Source organism: Eubalaena glacialis, chromosome 16, assembly GCF_028564815.1.
Source record: "Eubalaena glacialis isolate mEubGla1 chromosome 16, mEubGla1.1.hap2.+ XY, whole genome shotgun sequence".
In the NCBI taxonomy this organism is placed as follows: Eukaryota; Metazoa; Chordata; class Mammalia; order Artiodactyla; family Balaenidae; genus Eubalaena; species Eubalaena glacialis.
Window position 1 is genome coordinate 68,786,374 of NC_083731.1, and position 25,057 is coordinate 68,811,430.

At 43.2% G+C, this 25,057-nt stretch overlaps 1 protein-coding gene across 4 annotated transcripts; it reads left to right on the plus strand.

Moving 5' to 3' along the window:
- The first annotated feature begins 403 nt into the window (after window positions 1–403).
- On the plus strand, window positions 404–23,869 carry SLC25A30 (solute carrier family 25 member 30). Of its 4 annotated transcripts, XM_061170604.1 has the most exons (11): window positions 404–532; window positions 8,704–8,897; window positions 9,410–9,531; window positions 11,055–11,202; window positions 15,038–15,132; window positions 16,272–16,357; window positions 18,162–18,257; window positions 18,942–19,066; window positions 20,366–20,504; window positions 21,861–21,941; window positions 22,885–23,869. In XM_061170604.1, the coding sequence occupies exons 3-11, from the start codon at window positions 9,468–9,470 to the stop codon at window positions 22,924–22,926; spliced, it is 876 nt and encodes a 291-aa protein (XP_061026587.1). In that variant the 5' UTR covers window positions 404–532; window positions 8,704–8,897; window positions 9,410–9,467; the 3' UTR covers window positions 22,927–23,869. The 4 variants fall into 4 exon arrangements, with proteins under 4 accessions (XP_061026587.1, XP_061026589.1, XP_061026586.1 ...); XM_061170606.1 differs by lacking the exon at window positions 8,704–8,897 and having other exon boundaries at window positions 9,410–9,461; XM_061170603.1 differs by lacking the exon at window positions 8,704–8,897 and having other exon boundaries at window positions 405–532.
- The last annotated feature ends 1,188 nt before the right edge of the window (window positions 23,870–25,057 follow it).

Genomic DNA, 25,057 nt, shown 5'->3' on the forward strand with positions numbered 1-25,057 from the left:
GTGAAATGTTAGCATTTAATTTAGTGCAGGGTATACTGTTCAAGTCTTCAGTCGGTTTATAAATTTTCACACTAAAAAGCTGGGTTTTTTTAAAAAAAAGTGCAAGTTTACTTCCTTCTGATTGCAGAGGTTCACGTGAACAAAAAGAATCAGCACCCTGAGAAGGCTCTTCCGTGGCTCTTAAATTTCTCTTTCACCGCGGAGTTGACCTCGAGGCCGTCGGAGGCGTCACCGAGTCCGGGGAAGCTCCTACCCCCGCCAGCGGCGACCCGGAGTCCCGCAGTCCCGTCCCTCTGCGGCCCCTCTCCGCCGGCTGCCGGGTGCGCGACCTGGGCGTGGCCTGTGCCAGGAGCGGCCAATGGGCGCCAAGGCTGCGGGCGGGGCCGCGCAGGGCGGGGCGAGGCGGGGCTGCGCGCGGACCCCTGGGCCACTCCCGCCGCTCCCCAGCCTTTCCTCCAGTTCCCGGGCGGCCGCTGGAGCCGGTTGCTGCTGCGCAACCGGGGAGTAGGAGGTGCAGGGCCGCCGCCACCCGGTAAGTGTCTGACTTCAAGGCCGGGGCCGCGCTGGCCGCTCCGCGCCTGCTCCGGGTCGCCCCTCCTCCGGCCCGCCCTCCATTGCCCCGCGGCGCCCAGAACCACTGGGGCGGGACTCCCGGCCCCAACGCGGCGGCGCTACCCCTCTGGTCGGCCGCGGTCCCGGAGAGCCCCGGCGCCGGCGGCCCTACCCAGGGGCCACCTCTGCTCTCCGGTTTGCTTGCGGGGCCTGGCTCGGTGGGGCGCGAGGTTCCGGGGTGGGCCCCGCTCCTCGGGTTGCAGCTGCCTGTGGCCCGGCGGGTTCTGCAGGAGCGCCGGCTCCTGGCCCTCATCACTCTGTGGCGTGGGGGGTGATTTCTCTTCCAGCGTCACCGAGATCAGGCGTGAGGCCCGTCCGGCATCTCGGCGTGCGTGCCCTTGCCGCCGAGGTGCGTTTCTCCTGCCTCTGCATCCCTCACACCTGCGGTTCATTCAAGAGCGTGCAGCCCGGGCACCTGTGAGCTGCCTATTATGGGAAAACGCTCTCTGTACTTTGAATTGCTCCTGGAACACACCAGGCTGGCTCATGTTGGCAAGGACCGGTCGAATTCATTTGCTCGGAAAGTTAATGCAGCTCTGGATTTTAGCGTAATTCTAGGTGTGAGATTTCGTGTAAAACAGTTGCAATGGCATTGTCCCTGCGCAGGAATAGCAAAACGTGTCCAACTGCCCTGTAAGAGTCTAGATTCGGCCTCCTCCTCTGGCGAGGAAAGTTGAAAGGCATGAATTCTGTTCTTGACTTTGCTGCTGCCAAGCTTTGTGACCATGGACTCAGTTAATTCACGTGAAATAAGATAAATTTCTAAGATTCCCTTCAAATCCCACGTGTCATTAGTCTGATGAGCTTATTTTTCGCCCCGTACCTTTAATAAGAATGAGAATTAGGAAAAAGCCATGAAAGGCAGCCCTGCGAGGAACAAAGATTTATGAGTGCACAGAAGTTTAGAGACTGGATTGGGGTTTAAGATTGGGGACTGAAAAGGGAGCACAGTAAAAGTGAAAGAACTTAGCCAGAATTAATTATATAAAAGAAACTTGGAAAGCTTTCAGAAGTTCCAGCAGCAATTACTGTTTTTAATTCCCTCTCTTTGTAGCTGTATAGATGAGGTAAGGAGAAAATAAATGCTGTTATAGAAAATGTAGTAGAGAGGAATGTAACTTAGCATATATCTTAAGTGTAGGGAAAATCCTTTGTAGTTCTTAATTTGTATAGACATTTCTGCTCGGGAAACACTTTTTTTTGGTTGTTAAATAGATAAAAATTTTTGTACATCCCGCTCAGGAAAATCCTACCTGTATTTTGAATATGTCGATTTCCTACCCTCCCACCCACCGCTTTTTATTGTATTCTTATTATTTGCGCCAAGATTTTTAACAGCCTTTGGTAAATAGCGTTTGGCTTTGTAGTTCATAGAGGAAGGATCAGCTTTCCCTCAGGGAGAGCTCAGTTTGAGTACTTCATAGCTGTGTGACTAGGCACAGTCACTTTCCCTCTCTCAGGCTGTCTTTCCTCAATTGTGAAATGAGATAATGATACCTATTTCATAGGGTTGTGAAGGTTAAATAAAATCCTTCATGTGGAAGACATGTAGCGATGCTTGACATGTCAGGTATGAATAATGACAGTATTGTGTTCACAGTGCAGCACAGAGAAGTGGTCTCTGGGTTTTAGTTTGGCTGGAAGGTAGGGCCCCAAGAGGAGAACAAAGTGGCAAATGATCAGTAGCCATTTCCCTGCCGGATGCTGGAACTTTTGCAGGTTGTAAGCCCTTCCTTCCCTGAGTCTCCGGCTGAGCTGCTGCTCAGACACTAGTGATCGCTAAGGGACACATCAATCTCCCTGACTGTGTTGGCCTGTTAGTCTTGACACTTGAGTAGAGTTGGGATTTTTCCCAAAAATTGAGCTAGCAAGTTAAGGAATGTGTGTGAGGACAACCCCTCAAAGAGAGATCAAAACAAAGAAATGGTTTAGTTTACTGAACAGAGACTTCAGCCCAAGATAACTGAAGCCCTTCACCGCTTGCCGTGGCCAGTACAGCTTACTGGACATACAGTCTCCTCTTTCAGTATTAACCAGAACCTTTTCTTGTTTAGATGTTTGACCACTTACTGATACTCTCTGGTTGTTATTTAAACCAAATTATTCTTTATTTGACTCTGCAAACAGTAACCTGGGAAGGCACGGTGGTCTTAACTGCTCAGGAATCTAGTCGTAGCTTTGGGAAAGGAAAAGAGAAGAGCCCCAAAAGTTAATTTACCCTCGTCTTAGTTAGCTTTTAGACATTGTAGTGAGTAGACTGTACTTTCTTACAGTTTAACCAGGGATACTGGAGGGGGGACCCTTGTTTGTGGAAGATAAGTTATTGTGGGGTAATATGTGAATAGGAACTAACGGGTGTGTGCTTCATCCCACGTGATTCAAAACCCTGGGAGGCAATTCCACAACAAGGTCGAGCTCTACTTGAGTAGTTGCATATGAGTATAACCCAGAACCTCTGGGTTTTAATATTATAACTAAAAATTTAATATCAAAACCAGCAGAAGAAAAAGTAGCCAAATCTCATTAAACTTAAACTGGCAAAAGTATTGGCAGGAAATCAGAAAGTTAATGGGTGAGATGGCATGAAGTCATATGACAACATAGTTTTTTTTTTTTTTTTTTTTGGTACATTTTTCGCTGCGTTGGGTCTTCGTTGCCGTGCGCGGGCTTCTAATTGCTTTGGCTTCTCTTGTTGCGGAGCGCGGGCTCTAGGCTCACGGGCTGAGTAGTTGTGGCTCGCGGGCTCTAGAACGCAGGCTCAGTAGTTGTGGTGCACGGGCTTTGTTGCTCCGCAGCATGTGGGATCTTCCCGGACCAGGGCTCGAACCTGTGTCCCCTGTACAGGCAGGCGGATTCTTAACCACTGCACCACCAGGGACGCCTCCCAACGACATAGTTTTTAAAAAATGTTTCTAATTAGAGATCAGAAGTTATAATCCCATTCCGAATAACGTTTTTGCTGACATTTTAGAGGATATCTTGTGTGTGTGTGTCTATTTTGTACACATACATTTATGTATACACTGTAGAGAAAAAAATCTCTACTAAATAAGATGAATGCAAAGAAGAACCGGCTATAACGTCATCACTACCTAATCAGCTACCTAGTTTTAAGTGATACGTATTCCAAGGCCGTCATTTATTTGACTCATTGATGCTTGGGATTTCCCTCATTCAGTGGCTGGGGCCCTGTGTGTGTACTTTTAAGAAGCTCCTCAGCCAGGTTAGGAACTACTAATAAGGAGTCCTGTGTCCCATGCAGATGCTTGATGCATGTATAGTATCACAGCCAAGAAAATAAGAATCATAGAGGCCAGGGGGAGGGGGAATGGAGAGGAACTGCTTAATGGTTTCCTTTTGGGGTGATGGAGTATTTTGGGGCTAGATAGAGATGGCGGTTGTACAAAGTTGGAATGTACTAAGTGCCACTGAATTATTTGCTAAAATGGTTTATTTAGTTTTTCTTTGTTTATTTTTGGCTGTACCGCGCAGCTTGTGGGATCTTAGTTCCTCGACCAGGGGACCAGGGATTGAACCCTGGCCCGGTGAGTGAAAGCGCCCAGTCCTGACCACTGGACCATCAGGGAATTCCCTGGTTTATTTTGTAGTACGTGAATTTCACCTCAGTAGAAAACTCTGGGAAAAAATACGAATACTATCTTTGTATACTGTGTATTGGAAAAATTAATTATAACTGTTTAGATTGACTACCTTCTGAACATATATTTTTCTCTTAAGACTTTTCTCTTAAAGCACATTTTCATTGTTTCTAAGGTACATCTTATCAGTAGTACCTTTTCGAAGGTGCTTGGTAATATTTTCTCCTTAATTAAAATGCCATCACTCCTTTTTGATCATGTACAGCCTCAGGTGGTAGCAGAAAGAACATTAAACTTGGGATCAAAGCATTTGGGGGTTGGAGGTCCACTTCTGCCCCATCAGCCATGTGGCCTTGGACAAGTTGCCTTCGTGAAACTCGGTTTCCTTGTCTCTTTTTCTGTCCTATCCCAAACTTGTGGGGGGATCCACTGAAATCATTTATGTTGAACACTTTTGTAACGGCAAGTTACAGTGCTTCCAGACGCCACTGTTACGTAGGTATTGTTTTGCTTTTTAACTTGGACTCGGCAAAACCCAAGAATGGGTTGAGGACAGTAATGAATTATTGTCTTTATTATTAATGTGTTTTATAGTCTGTAACTTATGGTGTTAATCGTTCCCTTAGTTTTGAATTTAGTAAGGCTAAGAATTAAGTACAGATATTGAACATTTTTTTTTAAATTTTTTTTAAATTTATTTTTGACTGTGTTGGGTCTTCGTTTCTGTGCGAGGGCTTTCTCTAGTTGTGGCAAGCCGGGGCCACTCTTCATCGCGGTGCGCGGGCCTCTCACTATCGCGGCCTCTCTTGTTGCGGAGCACAGGCTCCAGACGCGCAGGCTCAGCAGTTGTGGCTCACGGGCCTGGTTGCTCCGCGGCATGTGGGATCTTCCCAGACCAGGGCTCGAACCCGTGTCCCCTGCATTAGCAGGGAGATTCTCAACCACTGCGCCACCAGGGAAGCCCAGATATTAAACATTTTCAAGGCTAATAGTGAGATGAGTTTTGGGGAGCAGGACTTGTTCTTTGGTACTGAAATACGTAAAACATGATTTTTTAAGTTCCATGCTCAGGGAGCCTTCTACCTTAGTCATCGGTAACCGCTCTGAATTTGGTTAATGTCTGTAGATGAGGAACAGATATCTGTATGTCTGTTAGGGTCCTTTTTGAGTTCCTTTGTTTTCTCTAGGTATAAGGAAGCCCCTTGGCCATCTTGTGAAGTGACGTTCTTGGCAGTAGTGACTTGTGGTAGGTGTCCTGGGAAATACAGACTTGGGAACACTCCCCAAACGTGCGAAGTAAAAACATTGGGCATATTGCTTGCCAATGACTGTAGTAAATTAGGGTTTTATTTTAAACTGACAAGAATTAGAGTTGATAGTATATACAGAGAAGTGTGCTAATTTCCATGTGTTTCCTGTTAATTGGCGCAAGGCCAGATTTGCCGACTGAAATCACATAAAACTGCAGAACACGTAATGAATGTGGGGGGGCCTGGCTGTGGCAGGTGCGTGCATATATGTCACAGTGAGTGAGGACCTATACAAGGAAAGGAGGATGGAAGGCAACATTTGTGTCTTTTTTTTTTTAAATAGATCTTTATTGGAGTATAGTTGCTTCACAATATTGTGTGAATATTGTGAATTTGAATATTGTGAATTTTGAATATTGTGAATTTGTTGTCCAAACAACATCTGGAGAATTACCATATGACCCAGCAATCCCACCACTGGGCATATACCCTGAGAAAACCATAATTCAAAAAGAGTCATGTACCACAATGTTCATTGCAGCACTATTTACAACAGCCAGGACATGGAACAAACCTAAATGTCCATCGACAGATGAATGGATAAAGAAGATGTAGCACATATATACAATGGAATGTTACTCAGCCATAAAAGGAAACAAAATTGAGTTATTTGTAGTGAGGTGGATGGACCTAGAGTCTGTCATACAGAGTGAAGTAAGTCAGAAAGAGAAAAACAAATACCATATGCTGACATATATATGGAATCTAAAAAAAAAAAAAATGGTACTGATGACCTAGTTGCAGGGCAGGAATAAAGAGGTAGACATAGAGAATGGACTTGAGGACATGTGGTGGGAGGGCGAATCTGGGGCGAAATGAGAGTAGCATCAACATATATACGCTACGGAATGTAAAATAGTTGGCTGGTGGGAAGCAGCAGCATAGCACAGGGAGATCGGCTCAGGGCTTTGCAAGGACCTAGAGGGGTGGGATAGGGAGGGTGGGAGGGAGGCTCAAGAGGGAAGGGATATTGGGACATGTGTATGCATATGGCTGATTGGCTTTGTTGTTTGCAAGGACACAGGCGGCTCACGCCCTAAAAGCAACAAACTCCCCAAAAGGGTTTCAGCAAAGCACTTTTAAAAGCCAGGTGACGGAGCGGGGTCGGAGCGGGGTCGCAGGGTATGTGATTAGCTTGTGCACTGTTGTTGTTTGTTCCTATTAGCATTTTCTTAATTGTTTTGGATTTGTTTTTGTGGGTCTTTTTTTTATGTTTCCCGCTTAGAGAAGTTTCTTTAGCATTTGTTGTAGAGCTGGTTTGGTGGTGCTGAATTCTCTTAGCTTTTGCTTGTCTGAAAAGCTTTTGATTTCTCTATTGAAAATGAATGAGATCCTTGATGGGTAGAGTAATCTTGGTTGTAGGTTTTTCTCTTTCATCACTTTAAGTATATCCTGCCACTCCCTTCTGGCCTGCAGAGTTTCCTCTGAAAAATCAGCTGATAACCTTATGGGGATTCCTTTGTATGTTATTTTTTGTTTTTCCCTTGTTGCTTTTAATATTCTTTCTTTGAATTTAATTTTTGTTAGTTTGATTAATATATGTCTTGGTGTGTTTTTCCTAGGGTTTATCCTGTATGGGACTCTCTGTGCTTCCTGGACTTGGGTGACTATTTCCTTTCCCATGTTAGGGAAGTTTTTGACTATAATCTCTTCAAATATTTTCTCAGATCCTTTCTTTTTCTCTTCTTCTTCTGGGACCCCTATATTCGAACGTTGGTGCGTTTAGTGTTGTCCCAGAGATCTCTGAGATTGTCTTCAGTTCTTTTCATCCTATTTTCGTTATTTTACTCCTTGGCAGTTATTTCCACCATTTTGTCTTCCAGCTCACTTATTCGTTCTGCCTCAGTTATTCTGTTATTGATTCCTTCTAGTGTATTTTTCACTTCAGTTATTGTGTTGTTCATCTCTTGTTTGTTTGTTGTTTAGTTCTTCTAGATCTTTGTTAAATGTTTCTTGTATTTTCTCATCCGTGCCTCCATTCTATTTTCGAGATTCTGGATCATCTTTACTATCATTACTCTGAATTCTTTTTCAGGAAGATTGCCTGTTTCCTCTTCATTTATTTGGTCTTGCAGGTTTTTACCTTGCTCCTTCATCTGTGATATATTTTTTTGCTGTCTTTTTTTTTTTTTTTATGAGTGGGATTGTGTTCCTGTCTTACTGGTTGTTTGGCCTGAGGCTTCGAACACTAGGGTTTGTAGGCTATTGGGTAGAGCTGGGTCTTGGTGCTGAGATGAGGAACTCCGTGAGACCTCGCTCCGATGAATATTCCCTGGGGTTTGAGGTTCTCTGTTAGTCCAGTGGTTCAGACTTGGACCTCCCACTGCAGGAGCTTTGGCCCAACTCTGGGCTCGTGAACCAGGGTCCCGCAAGCCACCTGGGGTGGCAAAAAAAAAAAAGTAAAAAATAAAATTAGACTAGGAAACTAACAGATATGTTGGGAAGAATATAAAAATATAGATGAATCAACAACCGGAAGGTGCATCTTTACCACAATAATAAATAAAGAGGAGGAGGGAAAAGAAAAAAAACAAGTGTGGGGGAAGTCCTTGGCTGTGGAGGGCGGGGCCTAAGCAAGGGCGAGGTTTGGGCGGTGGGCGGGACCAATGCTCAGGACCCACAGGGCTGGAAAAGGCCCTGGGGGCTGTGGGGAACAGAAGGGGCCTAGGCATGCCCCCCACCCCTGGTCTCAGAGGGCAGGGGACCTCACCTGGGAGCACAGCAGGCTCCCCGGGCCTGAGTGGCCAGGGCAAGCGCCCTCCACTCCTCTCGCTTCTCCTGCATGGCTCCTTCCGCCTACCTCTCCTGATCTCCCCAGCCTCCCTCCTATGCCCCCAGGACCCACGTGGCCTGGATGGGGTTTGGAGGGGGGGCGGTACCGGCCTGGGAGCTCAGCAGGCTCCCGGGGCCTGAGTGGGCGGGGCAATCGCCCTCCACTCCTCTCCTGATCTCCTGGCCTCAGGGGCACTGATCCTGTCTGGCCTCCACTCCTCCTCCCCCCTCAGTCCCCCTACGTCCTGCTGGTTCACTTTGGGGTTTCTCCCGTCTCCTTGAGTGTCAGAATCTCCCACCAGTGGCTGGCAGGCACCCTAGTTGTGGGGAGACGCTAGCTCTGCGTCTTCTCACACCGCTATCTTGACTCCACCTCCCGTGAGTGTCTTTTTTGTATTTAATTTCCGCAGTAGGCGTGAGTAAAGGTGTGGACTCTACCTCGGATTGGTTGTATTGGCTGCTTCAATTATGATGATGATGATGACGGAGAATTTAAAAACCTAGAGGTTAGCAGCAACTTTACTAAGAAGGAGGTGATGAGGCTCTGACCCCATAGTCTGCCTCGTTCCTTCATCCCAAGCCGCCTCACAGCTAGTAACATAACGTGAGTAAGAGAAGAGAGCTAACATTTATAAACTAGAGGAACATTTTGGTCGTTTTAAGTAATTATCATTTTAGCTTGTGACACTGGGTTGCAACATTTTTCTGCTTCTGTGTATCTGAAAGACTCCAGTACCTCTTGGGAGGGACTCACTAAGACAGTGGCAAGCAAATAGCAAATATTTATTAAGTGAAGAACAGATTTAAGATAACATGGACTACCCAGAAAATCCCCTCCATCGTACTACACTAATCACATGCATCTCAAGGTATCAGTATATCGGCTTATTGAAGGCCTGGTGAGAATTAAGGCAACTGATCAAGTGATTTGGGGTTTAGGAAATAGGGGTGCTTTGCTTTATAAGGTGAGGATCATCTTGGGAATTGTGCGTGTGGGTGGGGGCAGGGTTCAGGGGTAGCATCTGGTAGCGCTCACTCCAAGTGAAACACACGCTTAAAGAAGAAGCTGCCTGTGTGAGAAGTTACAGCACTGAAACACCTTACTTTTGTGTCCAGGAAAAACCCTGTTGGAGGCCATGCGTCTGTGAACAAAGGAGAAGGGACAGCGGTGAGCATGTCAGCCCTGAACTGGAAGCCCTTCGTGTACGGAGGCCTGGCCTCCATCACAGCGGAGTGCGGTAAGGGGCCCAGGGCGGAGCCCGGTCAGCTGCCTGCTGCACGTGATGAGGCTGAAACGTCTGGGTGTGATCATTGGGTGTCATAAGACTTACGGTGTGAGTGTAGTTCAAGCACAGAATGTGAGATTATGAAACACTTAATCTCAGAATTCAAAATTTCTTTCTTCCTTTGGGATACTTTTAAGACAAAATAGTGACTTTGGCTGCTTATTAGCAGTTTAGGGTTCAAAGTTCAGTGGGGAGACAGTTGGACCTGTTGCTCAAACGGAAGTTTCATGAATCATTGTTGGATGCCATCTGTCCCCGTTCTCCTTGTCCTTTTCCCCGCTTCATCGCTGTTAACACATTTGGCTTTAAAGGAGGTTTAGGGAGCCCCAAGGCCTTCCTGACCCGGAGGCGAGTGACTGTCATCGTGCCATCATGTTCTAATCGTGCCTGTTGTTCATGTCCTGCTGGTGACTTCCTCATCAGCTCGGTTCCAATCAGATCCTATTTGTTCCTTTGTTTATTCCCCAGATCATTCATTCAGCACATGTTGATTGACGGGAATTCCCTGGCGTCAATGGTTAGGACTCTGCACTTTCACTGCCCGAGGGCCCGGGTTCAATCCCTGGTTGGGGAACTAAGATCCCACAAGCTGTGTGGCGTGGCCAAAAACAAAACAAAACACATGTTGATTGAGATGCTGCCAAGTGCCAGGTGCTGGGCTGAGTCGCTGCTGTCCTGGGACAGAGGCTGCCCCTGAGGAGCCAGTGGGGACCAGGGCTGAGGGGTTGAGGCACATTAACCACCGACCACTGGCTTAGGCTCCCCGTGTAGATTCACTGACACAGTGACTCAAGGTTACTGTGTATGGGTTTATATGTTTGGATGGACTGTCTCTTAGGTACTACATTAAACATTTTTACCTACATTAACAGAGTCACTTTTAGGCTGTAACACACAGGTGAGAAACTCCTTTAGAAAACGCATTTATCTCCGTTCATGTTGAACCCCATATCAGCCTTCACATGTGTGAAAAATAGTAACTTACATTTTATTTTTATTTTATTATTATTATTATTTCTTGGCTGCACTGCGCGGCTTGCGGGATCTAAGTTCCCCGACAAGGGGTTGAACCCGGGCCCCAGCAGTGAAAGTGCCGAGTCCTAACCACTGGACTGCCAGGGAGTTCCCAGTAACTTATATTTTAAGATGGATTTCCTGTTTGTGTAAATCATTCCATGTACCTACCTTTGACAGCACTGCAGCCTCCTCAAATCCTAGGTAGAATAAGATGGGACATAAATAAAAATGTACAGAAAACACAGTTATGCATTTTTAAAAAGATTTAAAAAAATCTTTTGGTTCCTAATTTTTTTTTTTTTAAATAGGAAGATTGCAAAGTATCTGCCATTTCTTAATTCTGTCTCTTAGTTTACGTTATAGTCTGAATGTTTCCTCAGTAATGTATCCCTGTGTATCCTTTGTTTAGTGAAATTTCTTTCTATTAAGTGAAACATTTCCTTCTTAAAAATTTTAAGGTACTTTTCCAATTGATTTAACCAAGACACGGCTCCAGATTCAAGGCCAGAAGAATGATGCAAACTTTAAAGAAATCAGGTATCGAGGAATGTTGCATGCGTTAGTGAGGATAGGCAGAGAGGAAGGCCTGAAAGCACTGTATTCAGGGTAAGTAGACTTTCTTGTGTTTATATTTCACTGTTGAGCTTTCAAGTGAACAGACTTCACACTAAGACTTCATAGAGAAAAAATATAAGTTTGGGGTGTATTCAAGAGCAAGTAGCAATGGTTGATTTTTTTTTTTTTTTTTTTCATTTTTCATTTCAACTTTATTTTCTATATATGTGTTTTAATGTAGCGAGTGTTGTGGTGAAACTATGTTTTCATTATATTCAAATACAGATAATAATACAAAAATTGCATTTGTTTTAATAGCCCTTCCCCTTGGTTATTCTGAATTACTGAGGTTTTTGCTATAATGAAAATGATATGATATTCTCCATAGGTAAGAGTTGCAGTGAACAGCTTTTCTTTAATCCAACATTTAACAACCAGTGTGCTGCAGGCACTGGTTAGGAAAGTGAGTAAGGTGGGGTCCTGCCTATGGCAGTCAGAGGCCCTGCAGGAAACAATTCGTTCGGGTGGTTTAAATGAAGGGAGATTAATGAAAGGGCTCCTTAAGGGTTAAGGGAACGAATGAAGGATTTTGAGGTACCTAGAAACTAGCAAAGTGAGAAATTGTTACCAACCCTAGGACCAGAGGGACAAGGATGGGAATGATGTTAGCAGAGCCTACTAGGGCTGGAGCCTTGAAGGAGTCCACAGGAGTTGTTGAGAGATGCCTTGCTAGTGCCCAGGGAGAGGAAGAAATACCTCCACTTCTTCTCCCTCCCCCCCTCTCTCCCTCCCTCCCATCTTCTACTGGCTGAATCCGCCTGGAATCAGCTGGCAGGGGAGCCAGCTGGCAAGGGAGCCGGGTGGTGTCCTCCGTGGCGCCAGCCTCGGCACAGAGCAGCACAGAGAGGGGTGAGACTGGATCTGGGTGGACACATGGGAATCGGCAGCAGCCCCTGCCCTGAAGGAGCTGTGGTTGCGTGGGGACTGCGGATGTGGAAACGGGATTACGGTGGCGTCTGCCAAGTACTAGACTCCGGTTGAGGCAGGGCATCAATCCCAGACTAAGAGGCCCTGGATCTGATCTTGAAGGACCAAGAGGAGTTAGCTGGGTGAAGTTAGAGGGGAACTCTGTTCATGCAGAGCCAGTAGTGTGTGCGGGAGAGCACGGCACATTCTAGAAACTGCAAGTGATTCAGCATGGATTTAGCACGGGGGTTAGTAGCAGGAGATGGAGTTGGAACTGTAATAAGGAGTCAGGACCTGCACGACCTCGGGTCGTGCTAAGTCAGCATCTTGCTTTGGGGCAGTACACCAGGTCCAGATCCCAAACTGATGTCTCACAGCCCTCCCACCCACGGGTCCCCAAAGGTTTTTGTCTTTCAATTGAGCCAGTCTTTTAAATGCGAGAAGTTGAACATAAAAACCATTCGATCTTCTCAAGGAAGCTAACATCTGGGCCCACATTTGGTCACTTATGATAATAGTAACTGGTGTTAAGGATGCTTTCTCTGGTTTACCAAACCTCTGGCACTCACATAGTGTAGGTGTGCAGTTAGACCCAGCCCGCTTCACGCGCTCATAGCATTTGCCCGGTACCTGTAAGTGTGTGAGTTTAGTATACCTGTGGCAGACATAAGCCACTGAAGGGTTTTGAGTAGAGGGACTGACATGATCAGGTTTCCGTTGTAAAAAATTCCCGCCTGCCGTTGGGAGAAAGAGAGACAGTGACAGTGGAAGCAGGCTGACACATAGGAAGCAGAGACAAGGATCTGACCTGAGGAATTGTCTTGGGGATGGAGAGAAAGAAGGCAGGCTGTTTAGGGCAGAGGATCGACATAGTGTACGACCTCATACATGAGGGGTGGTGGGGAAGGAGGAGACGGGCTAGTGTCTCTTTCTGGTCTGGCCAGTGTGCAGATGGAGGTTCCATTCCTTGGTCTAGGACACAGAAGAGGAAGAGCGGATTGTTTGGAGAGGGAGGTTAATTAGTTGTGTGAGACACTTGCTCTGGTGGTAGGTGTAGGACATGTGAATTGAAAAATCTGGGAAGCAGCTGGAAATGCATCTTGGGATCAGTGTTGGAAACATGAATTTAGGAGTCATCACTCTTTGGACAGTTGAAGCCATGCGAGTAGATGAGCTCATCTGGGGAGTGTGTGGAGCCATGAGAGAAGAGAGGAAGGACAGAATTCCTGGGCCCCTCAGAGGACAGAGGTAGGATGTGCAGAGAAAGAAGAGGAATTGGAGAGAGTGAAGTTATGGCAGCTCAGGGAGGAGACGGCTGCAAGCAGGACAAAGAGTGGACCATAGCAAATATTGGAAAGACAAAGAGGCTTTATAAGATGCTGATGAAAAGCATCATTTAATTTAGCTACAGAGATGTCCCTTGGGCCCCTTTTGGTGAGGGGGCTATTGATGAAGAGGGTGGAAGGAAGCCGGATTGCAATCTGAGAAGGAGGTGGGAAGTGTGGCAGGAGAGCCTGCGAGTATGAATGCCACAGGGTGGTTTTGGGGTGGGGAGGGTCCCGGAGGAGGGAGAGGGAATAACTGGAACAGGGCCCCCAGGGAGGTGGGAGATGAGCTCCAGAGCAACCCTGGAGGATGCTTACAGAGGCCAGATTTTACCAGGCGCTTTGTCCTGAGAAAGGAAAGCCCTCCCATTATAATGTGAATGGGCAAATAGAACTCCGTGTTCACATACGTTTTCATTGAGGATAAATATGAGGGGCTGAGCTATCACTTAGGGAACTAATAACTTGCACACATTTAACTGAACCCATACACACACACACACACACACACACTCACACACACACTCACACACATATATACATATATTTTATTTTCTGCTCCACTGTGTGGCTTGTGGGAGCTTAGTTCCCCAACCAGGGATTGAACCTGGGCCCTAGGCATTGAAAGCGCCTAGTCCTAACCACTGGACGGCCAGGGAATTCCCAAGAATCCACCTTTAAAAAAATTTTTTTTTTAACTTTTTTCTTAAAAGATTTTTAAACTAATTATTTATTTGTTTATTTATTTTTTAAATTTAATTTTTATTTATTTTTGGCTGTGTTGGGTCTTTGTTGCTGCGCGCGGGCTTTCTCTAGTTGCGGCGAGCTGGGGGTACTCTTCATTGCGGTGCGCAGGCTTCTCATTGCGGTGGCTTCTCTTGTTGCGGAGCACGGGCTCTAGGCGTGCGGGCTTCAGTAGTTGTGGCACATGGGCTCAGTAGTTGTGGCTTGCGGGCTCTAGAGCGCAGGCTCAGTAATTGTGGTGCACGGGCTTAGTTGCTCCGTGGCATGTGGGATCTTCCCGGACCAGGGCTCGAACCCGTGTCCCCTGCATTGGCAGACGGATTCTTAACCACTGCGCCACGAGGGAAGTCCCTATTTGTTATTTATTTTGTTTATTTTTGGCTGCGTCGGGTCTTAGTTGCGGCATGCGGGATCTTTGTTGAGGCATGCTGGATCTTTCGTTGTGGCACACGGGCTTCTCTCTAGTTGCGGCGTGCAGGCTCCAGGGCACGTGGGCTCTGTAGTTTGCGGCACACGGGCTCTGGTTGAGGCGTGAGAGCTCAGTAGTTGTGGCACTAGGGCTCTAGTTGAGGTGCGTGAGCTTAGTTGCTCCACAGCCTGTGGGATCTTAGTTCCCTGACCAGGGATCGAACCCACGTCCCCTGCATTGTAAGGCGGATTTTTTACTGCTGGACCACCAGCGAAGTCCTCCACCTATATTTTTGCTGGATTTTAAACTCTTTAAGAAATCTGTCTTAGTGTAGTTTGATTGTGGAAGGCAGATACGTGATTGCGTCTCCTATGTGTGTCTTCTAGAGGATTTTAAGTGTTTTTTTAGAATTTTTTTGTCCCTTTGTCCGTTGGTTTGGCAGGATTGCTCCTGCCATGTTGCGCCAGGCTTCCTATGGCACCATCAAGATAGGCACCTACCAGAGCTTGAAGCGGTTATTTGTCGAGCGCCCGGAAGGTGAGTGGGGAGTTCTTTTTCCACTTGTGGACAGGAGGTGGGTTGTTTGTCTTTTTTATTCAAGTGGTTTGGGATCGATTTTGTTGTTTGTGACTTTACTACTGTGGAGGAGAACTTTGGGTTGGGTGTAAAATCTAGATGAATTATACTTAAAGCAAGTCAGATACCAGGTGAATTTAGTGGGGGAGCAGTTAGAAAGAGCAGTCTTACAAAGATCTTAATGAGTTGTCCTCGTTTCCACAATGTCCAGACTAGAGGGTATGTTGTTGTAGTTCTAGCCCACTTAAAATTCTCTACAATCATAGGAATTATCACCTATTTTTCAGGAAAGCAGTGACTACATTTTCTTAGTATTAAGAACTCTGAGTTCTAATATTCTCTTGCGGGTTGATTCTTCGACTTTGCTTTAATCCATAGAAGTTTCTGTCTTTTTTACAAAGAGGTGAGCACTAGTTACTGTTCTGTGAGAGCAGTGAGCAGGAGCAAAGATGTTTTAAAAGTGCTTCAGTAGATTTCTTTTTTTTGTTTTTTTAGAAGTTATATTGTATTCTGGGCAATATCGTATTCGAAAATTTACCCGCTTTTTTGCTGTTTTTAAACGAATGCTTCAGAAAAAGTTTTGTTTTTTTTTTTAGCATCTTTATTGGAGTATAATTGCTTTACAATGGTGTGTTAGTTTCTGCTGTGTAACAAAGTGAACCAGCTATACATATACATATGTTCCCATAACTCTTCCCTCTTGCTTCAGTATATTTCAAATTAAATATGTATGACATGCTTTAAAATTTTATCTCCACCTTATCTCATAGGAGGGTATCTCTTATTCTCCTACCAGTTGGTGTACGACCTCATCTTAATTGCAGTGGTCTGCACTTACACACAAAAGTGAATTATGGTTCACTTCCATGATAATTCACATGGTTACTCTTGCGTGATAATTCACATTCCTTTTTAGGTGTCAAGAAATTTTGCTAAGCAAAATCCCTAATCCTTTGAAAATTACTTGATTCATTAAGCATGTATTTCTGTAGTTTCTTAAATGAACAAGGGATGTGTAAGTGAATTACACCTGTACATGAGTTACTCATATGAAGAGCCCTGTACGTATGAAGAGTCAAATAATATGTCTTTGTTTGCAGATGAAACCCTTCTGATAAACGTGGTCTGTGGAATTCTCTCTGGAGTCATATCCTCAACCATTGCTAATCCAACTGACGTTTTGAAAGTAAGCAGTGCTACCTGTGTCTTATAGGCACACTCTGCATTTTCTTATTGTAGTCAACATTCAGATAATGAAAATCTGTGAGTATATACTCACATATACTCTGTATGTGTGAATCTTTACAATTTTAGTGCCATGAAGACTCAGAAACATACACTAGGTGGATTTCCCACTGATACAGAGAAGCTCACAAATAGGGCCCATTTTTGGAGACTGGTGATTTTGGAGGTTTTGGTGATTAACCAGAAAAAAGAAAATTAGGCTTAGATGCATTTGAATTTCATTTTTCATTGAAAATCTCCCTTGTTTTTATTGGTTCATTAAAATAGATGGGCTGTTGGGAATTCCCCGTTGGTCCAGTGGTTAGGACTTGGCGCTTTCACTGCTGAGGGTGCGGGTTCAGTCCCTGGTCGGGGAACTAAGATCTCGAAAGCCGCACGACGCAGCCAAAAAATAAAAAATAAAATAAAATAGGTGGACTGCAAGTTTTACAGCAGTCTAGGCAGCTCGTTGATGACCGTTTCTGAAGGCGTTACGTTTTCCATTAATTTGATTTCAGGAAATAGTAATGAAAATATTTACATAGCTACAGTTAGACGTAATGCATTAGATGACCTTATCAACAATACCAGGGATACAGCCTCCTTAAATCCTTTTTATAATAAGGCAAGGGACTAACTAATTAAAGAAAATCAAAATTAGGTGTGAGTTATTGGTCAAACCCTCTCAAGTTATTCCTTTCCTTCCCTTCCCGCATTCTTTTTCTTTCCCCCATTATTTAAGCAGCATTCACTGTGCTTCTACCTTGCACCAGTTGGTGTACTATATGCTTAGAATCCAAAAATGAGTCAGGCAAGGACCCCGCCTTCAGCTTTCAATCTAATAGGAGCTTCCGACAACATCAGAATTGCATGCAGCAGGGTGTTGGGTGCACTACAGTTACACACGGTGTGAATAGAAGTACCAGGCCCTTTTGCCCTAAGTTTACCCTGTGCTGGGGTAAAATTGCTAGAGAAAAATATCCACACTCCTATTAACCTCTTAAATGTATATCAGGGCTATGGAAAGGCAATTCCTGCATTTTGTTTTGTTTTCTCATGTTAGCCTGGCAATAACAGTTCCCTTTAGAATTAGAGGGTAATGCATGTGCTCCCTAAACCAAAATAAGGTACCAGTTTTTTAGTGAGAAGTCCCTTTTTATTCTTAAAAATGCAGAGAGCCTACATCAAACATTATTTTTATGTTGGAATATTGGTCATGTGAATTCCATGGCGGTTTGTAAAGTTCACTTGTAAGTTCCCGTGTAACAGAGTGTGACGGACATCACATGGCCATCCTTTGGCCAGCACGTCTGCATACCTTGGGGTTTGGCTGGTTGGAAATAATAGGGCTTGGAGTAACTAATTTAAGAAATGTGCTTGCCCATGCTTGGTGCTGCCAGGTACACTGGATACTCATTAATTATGTTAAATCTTTAGAATTAACCATGATTTTCTCTCTTTCCTACTTAGTAACTAGAGGGAGATATGCCATTTTCTTTCCTTTTCAAAAGACTATTTTAAAAAAATTTCTTTTTGACACTTAATGAGCTACTGCATGCAAGACTGGACTCTACTAGATTCTTTTTGTTGATTCTTAAGTGCCAAAGAACCAATCCTGATAAATTTAAACTAACATTGTAGTAATATTTATATTACAGTATTTTTCTTCTAATGGTTACTAAACAACAGATTGAATAATTTTTTTTAAGTCTGCATTTGGGGAGAAACATGCTAGTTTCTTTCTCACGTTAGTCTTTAATTTCTAGATTCGGATGCAAGCACAAAACAGCACCCTTCAAGGAGGAATGATAGGCAACTTCATTCACATTTACCAGCAAGAGGGAACAAGAGGACTTTGGAAGGTAAGCTTGAAAAACAGACCCAACTGACTTAGTTCTTCCCCTTTTTTAAAAAATTTATTTTTCCTATTTTTATTATTTTATTTAATCCAAATGGTATAATGGAGTAAAGGAAGAAGGATGACATCTGCCCTTGAAGAGATCTTCTTCCTTAATTTCCTTAATCTGTAAAATGAAAACATGTCATGATTTTACATAAGGAGTATGTCGTGATTTTAAAGTACCTTTTGAATAATTCATATGTAAGAAATTCTGTGAGGGTTGAATACTTTGTTTGTTTGCTTTTTTTCCCCCTAAGTTCTTATGGAGAAGGGGTTATAGTTACATTGGATTTTTTGATCTGTATGGTTTCATGGCTCTTAAGTGAAGACTGTATGCTGGTATGGAATGCTATTTCCTAGTATTCTAGGGACTGTCATCTCATAGATTAGATCCTAAAGGTCATCCAGTCTGATCCTCTCCATACATACAAGGCAACCGGAGGCTCTGAGAGGTGAGTCGTCCTGGTCAAGGTCGTACAGTTAGTGCCAGAATCAGAATTAGACTTTGGGGCTTCTGACTTCTTACCGTCTGGATTTTTCTACTCTTTCACTCTACATTTCTACCTACCAGCAGGAAAACGTAAAAATTGGCCATAGTTTGTAGGAGAGAGATATCTGACTTGTTATTATTGATATTTTTACCCAGGGCGTGTCCCTTACTGCTCAGAGGGCTGCTATTGTTGTTGGTGTGGAGCTGCCGGTCTACGACCTCACCAAGAAGCATCTGATTCTCTCGGGCTTGATGGGAGACACTGTGTATACCCATTTCCTGTATGTTTATGGATTTTAAAAAAATTAATATTTTAGGTATGCATGAGCTTAGGGTAGAAATTTGCTGCAAATTTATAGACATTTTAAAGAAAGTTTATTATAAAAGTATTATATTCTCATATTTGAAAAATTATGATACGGAAGTAAACCAGGAAAAAGTATGTCCTTACCCCTTTACATAGGTAGCCATTGTTAACTGTTTGATATGTACCTTCAGGTGTTTTCTATGCATATGCAAATATGTCTACAAAAGTATATTACATGTGCTTTATTATACAGCTACGATCATGCTTGGCATTCTCTTGCTTGCCTTTTATTATATTTTTTTATTTTTCTGCTTTATTGAGGTATAATTGGCAAGTAGAATTGTAAGATACTTAAAGTGCACAATATGGTTAGATACACGTATGCATTATGAAGTGATTACCCTCATCGAGTTAATTAACACATCCATCATTTTATGTCAGTGTGAAAACATTTAAATTCTACTCTCGTAGCAAATTTAAATTATATATAATACTGTGTTGTCAACCATAATCACCAAGTTATACATTAGATCCTCAGACCTTATTCATCTCATAACTGAAATTTTTGTACGCTTTTAGCAACTTCTTCCCAACCCCAAGTTCTGGTAAACACTTTTTGACTCTCTGTTTCTATGACATTTGGCAGTTTTGGAGACTGTTCTGATTCTTATGTGCTAATGACATCTACTGGGTAGAGGCCAGCGAGCTGCTAAACATCTTACAATGCACAGGACAGACGTCCACAACAAAGAATTATCTGGTCCAAAATGTTAGTAGTGATGAAGTTGTGAAACCCTACTCTGAGTTAGTTGATACCAGGGCTGGTCTATGGTAGTCTTGTGACTGAAAGTTTAGTAGAACCCAGGGCCCTGGTGGGCATCACATTACAGTGAGGAAATCTTTTTCTCTGATCTCTAAGAGCAATATAGTTGTGAGATGGCTAAAATTACTCTGATGCCTATTTGTAGGTGAATAGATAGATAAAATAGATCATCCTTGGAGGACGTTCCTTCCTGTTTCTATGATTCATTGACATTCCAGAACCTCAAAGGTATTCTTAGTCGAGGCTGGAATTTATAAGCCAGTATAAACAATGCTGGTGTTTAAGAAGTCTGTGCAGCTCTTTAGATGAGGGCCTCATTCTCATATATTCCATCCTGTTACCTGTTACTTTAACCTAGTTTGGGAGGAAGCTGTTTCCTGCCCTTGATAGTAGGGGCTGCAGCTCAGGGGTATGAAATTTTTTATTTTTCAAATGGTCTCTTCTTTATAGCTCAAGCTTCACCTGTGGGCTGGCGGGGGCCCTGGCCTCAAACCCTGTCGATGTGGTGAGGACACGTATGATGAATCAGAGAGTCCTTCAAGATGGCAGATGCCCTGGCTACACAGGTTCCCTGGATTGCTTGTTACAGGTGAGCGGGGATGTCCGTCTGTACGCTGTTGTGAATGCCTTTCGTGGCTCATTGGTTTCCATGTTGCCCTCTGAAGAGTTTCTTTTCATGATTTAAAAACACAAGGGTTTAGAGCCTGACGAACCTGTGATTCTGTCATTTGTAATCGTGTGACTTCACCTCGGTTTCCTCACAAGTGAAATGGGACAATAAATAATAATAGCACCTACATCACAGGATTATTATAAAAATCACTGAGATCATACCTACAAAATAGCACAGTGCCTGGAATAATGTTATGTAGAAACATCATATACATTTATAATAATAAGTATAGACATAATAATAAAACCTTGTTAGTATAATAAGGGACACTATGGTGAAGTAAGTACATTTATTTGTTAGTCTTCAACATTCTCATGGATTGCTTCAATCTGTGAAACAGCCCCCCAAATATATATTTATATTTGTATTTATTTTATTTATATTTATTTAACCAAAGAAGTATCTAAATTTTGAGGGCTAATATAACTAAGATGAGTGATGCTCTAAAGCCTTGAGATGGTACAGAGTTTTTGCCACACGGGGCTAACTTTTATAAATACAAAATCTAAATGAATATTTAGAAGTGAAAGTTCATTTTTCTTATATCTCTGCTCTGCTGTGAAGCATGAGAAAATAGTCATATTTTCTGTGATTATAGTAGAACTGTGTCTCCTTCCAGAATATATCACCTTCCTGTTGAGTCAAACTGGAATGAACATCCTTCATTCGGACATCTCTCAAAGGAACACATGAATCTTACCTTAATTCTCAGTTTAAATAATTGGGCCTACTGTTCCTGAGTAGATGAAAGTTTGTGACTGTCTCCCCTACTGGATTGCCAGCAGCCAAAGATGAGGGACCACTTTTGTGGTTGCTGTTTTCCGGCATGATGCTGGCACATCCCTAGACTTCAAATATTGCTTTAATGAAGCAAAGATACTTAATGTTATCTATCCAACAACATGAAATAGTGGTACTCTGAATTATGTCTTTACTGCCATTGCCTCCTTTTTTTATTTCTGACCTGCTGTAAGACCACATGGCAAGGAGGCAGAAGACTCTAGTTGGAATTAAATGTCATTTCTTATTCATCCAACTGCTGTTTGCTTTGGGTGTGGGATAGTTTGGTACAGAGCCTTAGTCTTCACCTGTGCAGAAACCTTTAAAGAACGAAAAGAGGCAGAGGGCAATGATTTCTTAGATAGTCCTTCCAAACAGAATTTTGTTTTTAAGAAAAATATATCAGTTCAGTCTGGCTACTAATTATTAATGCATATTTGACATAATTGGAAAGTTGGATGTTAACTTTTTTTTCCCCCTCCCTTATAACAGACATGGAAGAATGAAGGGTTTTTTGCTCTATATAAAGGGTTTTGGCCAAATTGGTTGAGACTTGGTCCTTGGAATATTATTGTATCCTTTTCTGTTGCAGTAGATCTGAAAAAAGGTATAGCTGAAGAATGTTGTTTATATAAACTGTCATGTTATTAATTATAATTTAGAAGTAGGTTCTTATTCTGTTAAGTTCCTCTGATTCAAGAAATAACTGTTCAGTTTCTTTTTCAGGAGGTATAAGGTCTGTGCTAGGCACTGTGAAACTTGGTTTAATGGTGGTGTTATTGAAAGGCAATGGTATCAGTAAAAACTTTTCTTTAGACTCTGCTGTAGGAGCTGAGAGTGTTTATGATTTCAGAGAGAGGGAGAGACAAGGATTTATTTATTTGTTTATTTTTTCAATCCCTAGCCACACTTGGGAAGGATGTGGTTTGGCAGCCGTGATCTAGAATGCTTATTTCAGAGAGTGCCTAAGGATAGACAGGAATTAGCTCCAGAATTATTTGGCTGATTAGCACTTTTCCCTCTATGCCAAAGTGGGAGGCAGGAAGGAAGAGACAGTTTATTAGAAATGAAAGGACAGAGTTATAAAGCAGGGGATGTCAGTTTGCACCATCCTTGTTTATCTGCGCCTCCCTCCCAGGCAAGCTTGCCTACTGGCAGCCCTGGAAGAGAGCTCCCCTGGCTTGCTCTCTTTCTCTTTCTCACAGAATTTACTGTTCTGTAAAGTCTTCCCAAAAGTCAGAAAAGCTAGCAGTGTGGATGTAATCTTAGAAGCTTTTGGAGCTGATGCAGGGGATTTATGTGTCTCAGTTGTGGTCTGTCTCTTCCAAGCTGACCTTGGGAAGGTTAATGGGGAGATCTCTTGGGGTGGTTGAGAATGGAGCCCCTCACGTTTAATCATGTCCACGGCATGTGGTCTGCCCAGAAATATTTGTTAGGAGGTGTGCTATTTGTGGGTCTGTCTTGATGCGTTAGGGTTAAGATGGCATAAAATGTCAGCCTTAACTAATACCTGCAGTTCTTTGTGACATATGAGCAGTTGAAGAAATTGGATTTGTGACAAGTCAAGACTGCATGAGACATCCCGCTGAAAATGCTCACGTCTGAAATAGCGAAGCTTCCTGTCTTTCCCACTGCTTCTCACTGCTTGGCCCGCCACAGATTCTGAGGTGTGAGCAACAGTTCTGAACACTGGGTTAGCTCGGATTGCTGTGTCCTGGCATCAGACGCTCTGCACCAAATGTTTAATGGCATAGACTGTAACATCCAAACATTAGTCCTTACCATTCAAGTGCCCTTCGACATCAAAGATAACATGAAATGCATGTTTCTTGCTAAAGAAAACTTGCATGAAGATCAGGAACTGTGGACTGATTCCCTCAGGGGAGAATAACTCCTGATGCATCTCAGCTCATAGCTGAGACTCCCAGACTGTTCGAAAGAAGCTCTTCGGAACCATGGAATGAATAGAGCCTCCAAGAGGGTGTTATTGTTCCTGAACTTCTGGGGGGGCTTTGGCTTTGTGTCTGCTGAAGAAATTCACACATGGAGACCTGGTATACCCCAGGTATAAACAGTGCAGGATATAGATCCCTGGAATATTGCACTGCTTTCTAATTTCTAATTTTGGCAGGATCTTTCACTTATAATAAGTGATTTTTAAGCCTTTGACCACTCTACCTTTGTGAGGAATTGTTACAAAGCATTAACATCTAAACTCATGATGGTGTGATAGGTTGGCTTGGAAGGTGGCAAAGTCTGTGCTGGTGGGAGGTGTTTTTAAGCTACTTGGGTTCTGTCTTAAGTAATGTTTGTAATTTGCTCTGTGAATTTAGCAAAGTTTCTATTTCCCAATCTGTAAAATGGGGATAATAACCTCTATTGATATTGAGGGTCAGGTGAAGAAGATAGTAGCTGCTACTACTTGACTTGTAGGATTAGTGTGTTTATATCATGCTGTTATACAGCCATCATCCCAGAATAAATGGTCCCTGTGTATGGAAGAGAGTCATTTTATTATGGGCTTCTCCTGAGTGAGATCCTTTGTTAAAAGCCTTGTGAAAGAAAGAGGTTAAGGTTTTATTACCTTTTCTGTAGCAAAATGTTGCAAGTGAATCAAAGAGTTGATTTTTCCAGATTTCCCAGGTTTTACTTTAGTTCTGGTCACATTTGTCAAAATACTTCCTGTCTTGGACTTCCTAATCAGTTTGGAATGAAAATACTTGCTTGAAATTCAAAAGGTGATTTTTTTGTGTGTGTGCCTGTTTATCTGGAGTCTGATAAGAGGTATATAATGTCTTCCTTCTTTTCTTCTAAAGACAGGATATCATTCTTCTTTTTCATCTTCATCTTATTCTTTTCAAAATAAAAAGTGATTCTGAGAGCCCCACAACCTTTACCCTTCTAGAAGACAGCCCCAGGAAAGGGACGATATTGAATATTTACTTGGGTACCTTCGGTTCTACTCTTTGAGAGTAACATTAAATACATACTCACTGTGGCCTCCAGGACACACACCTCTGCAGTATATGCAGGTTCCCAGTGGGTCCAGCCCCTGGGCTGCTTCCTCCCTTGAAGCAGAATGGAGGGCACGCATGTTTTTCTTGGGGATTGGGCAGTTTTGCTCCCAGTCACCTTGACCTTGCCTTCTTTGAAAAAGATTTTGTGAAGCAGAATTTTAGTTCCAAAAGTAAGAGCTAAGTCAAGAAAGGAGGAGGCCGGAAGGGCAGGTAGGTGTTGATTGCTTCAAGGCTCAGATGGAAGCCCAGTTCTCCCTGACCAGTTCTGGACATGACTCTGGAGAGCTGAGCCCGTTCAGGCCTCGCGCCTTGTACTGAACCATATCTTCAGAGAGCAGATTATTTTTCTTCTTACTAAAACATTCCATTGGTATGGTAAGGGCTTTCTATAGAAAGCCTTTTTCACTTTTGAGTTCCTTGAGTTTAAAGGATGACTTTTTATGAGCCACTCTTTTTTTCTTTTTTTTAATGTAGAAAACATGTTAAGTGTACATATAATTCCTAAAACAGTAGAAGCAAGTTCATTTTGAAGACCATGTAAAGATTGAATGTCATGCAATATTCATTATATCAGTTTATTCAAAAATGTACATGTTCATACCAGGGTGAAAGGAAAGCCAAACCTCACTGTAAAAGGTAAGTGTTTTTTTTAAAAATAAATTTATTAATTTT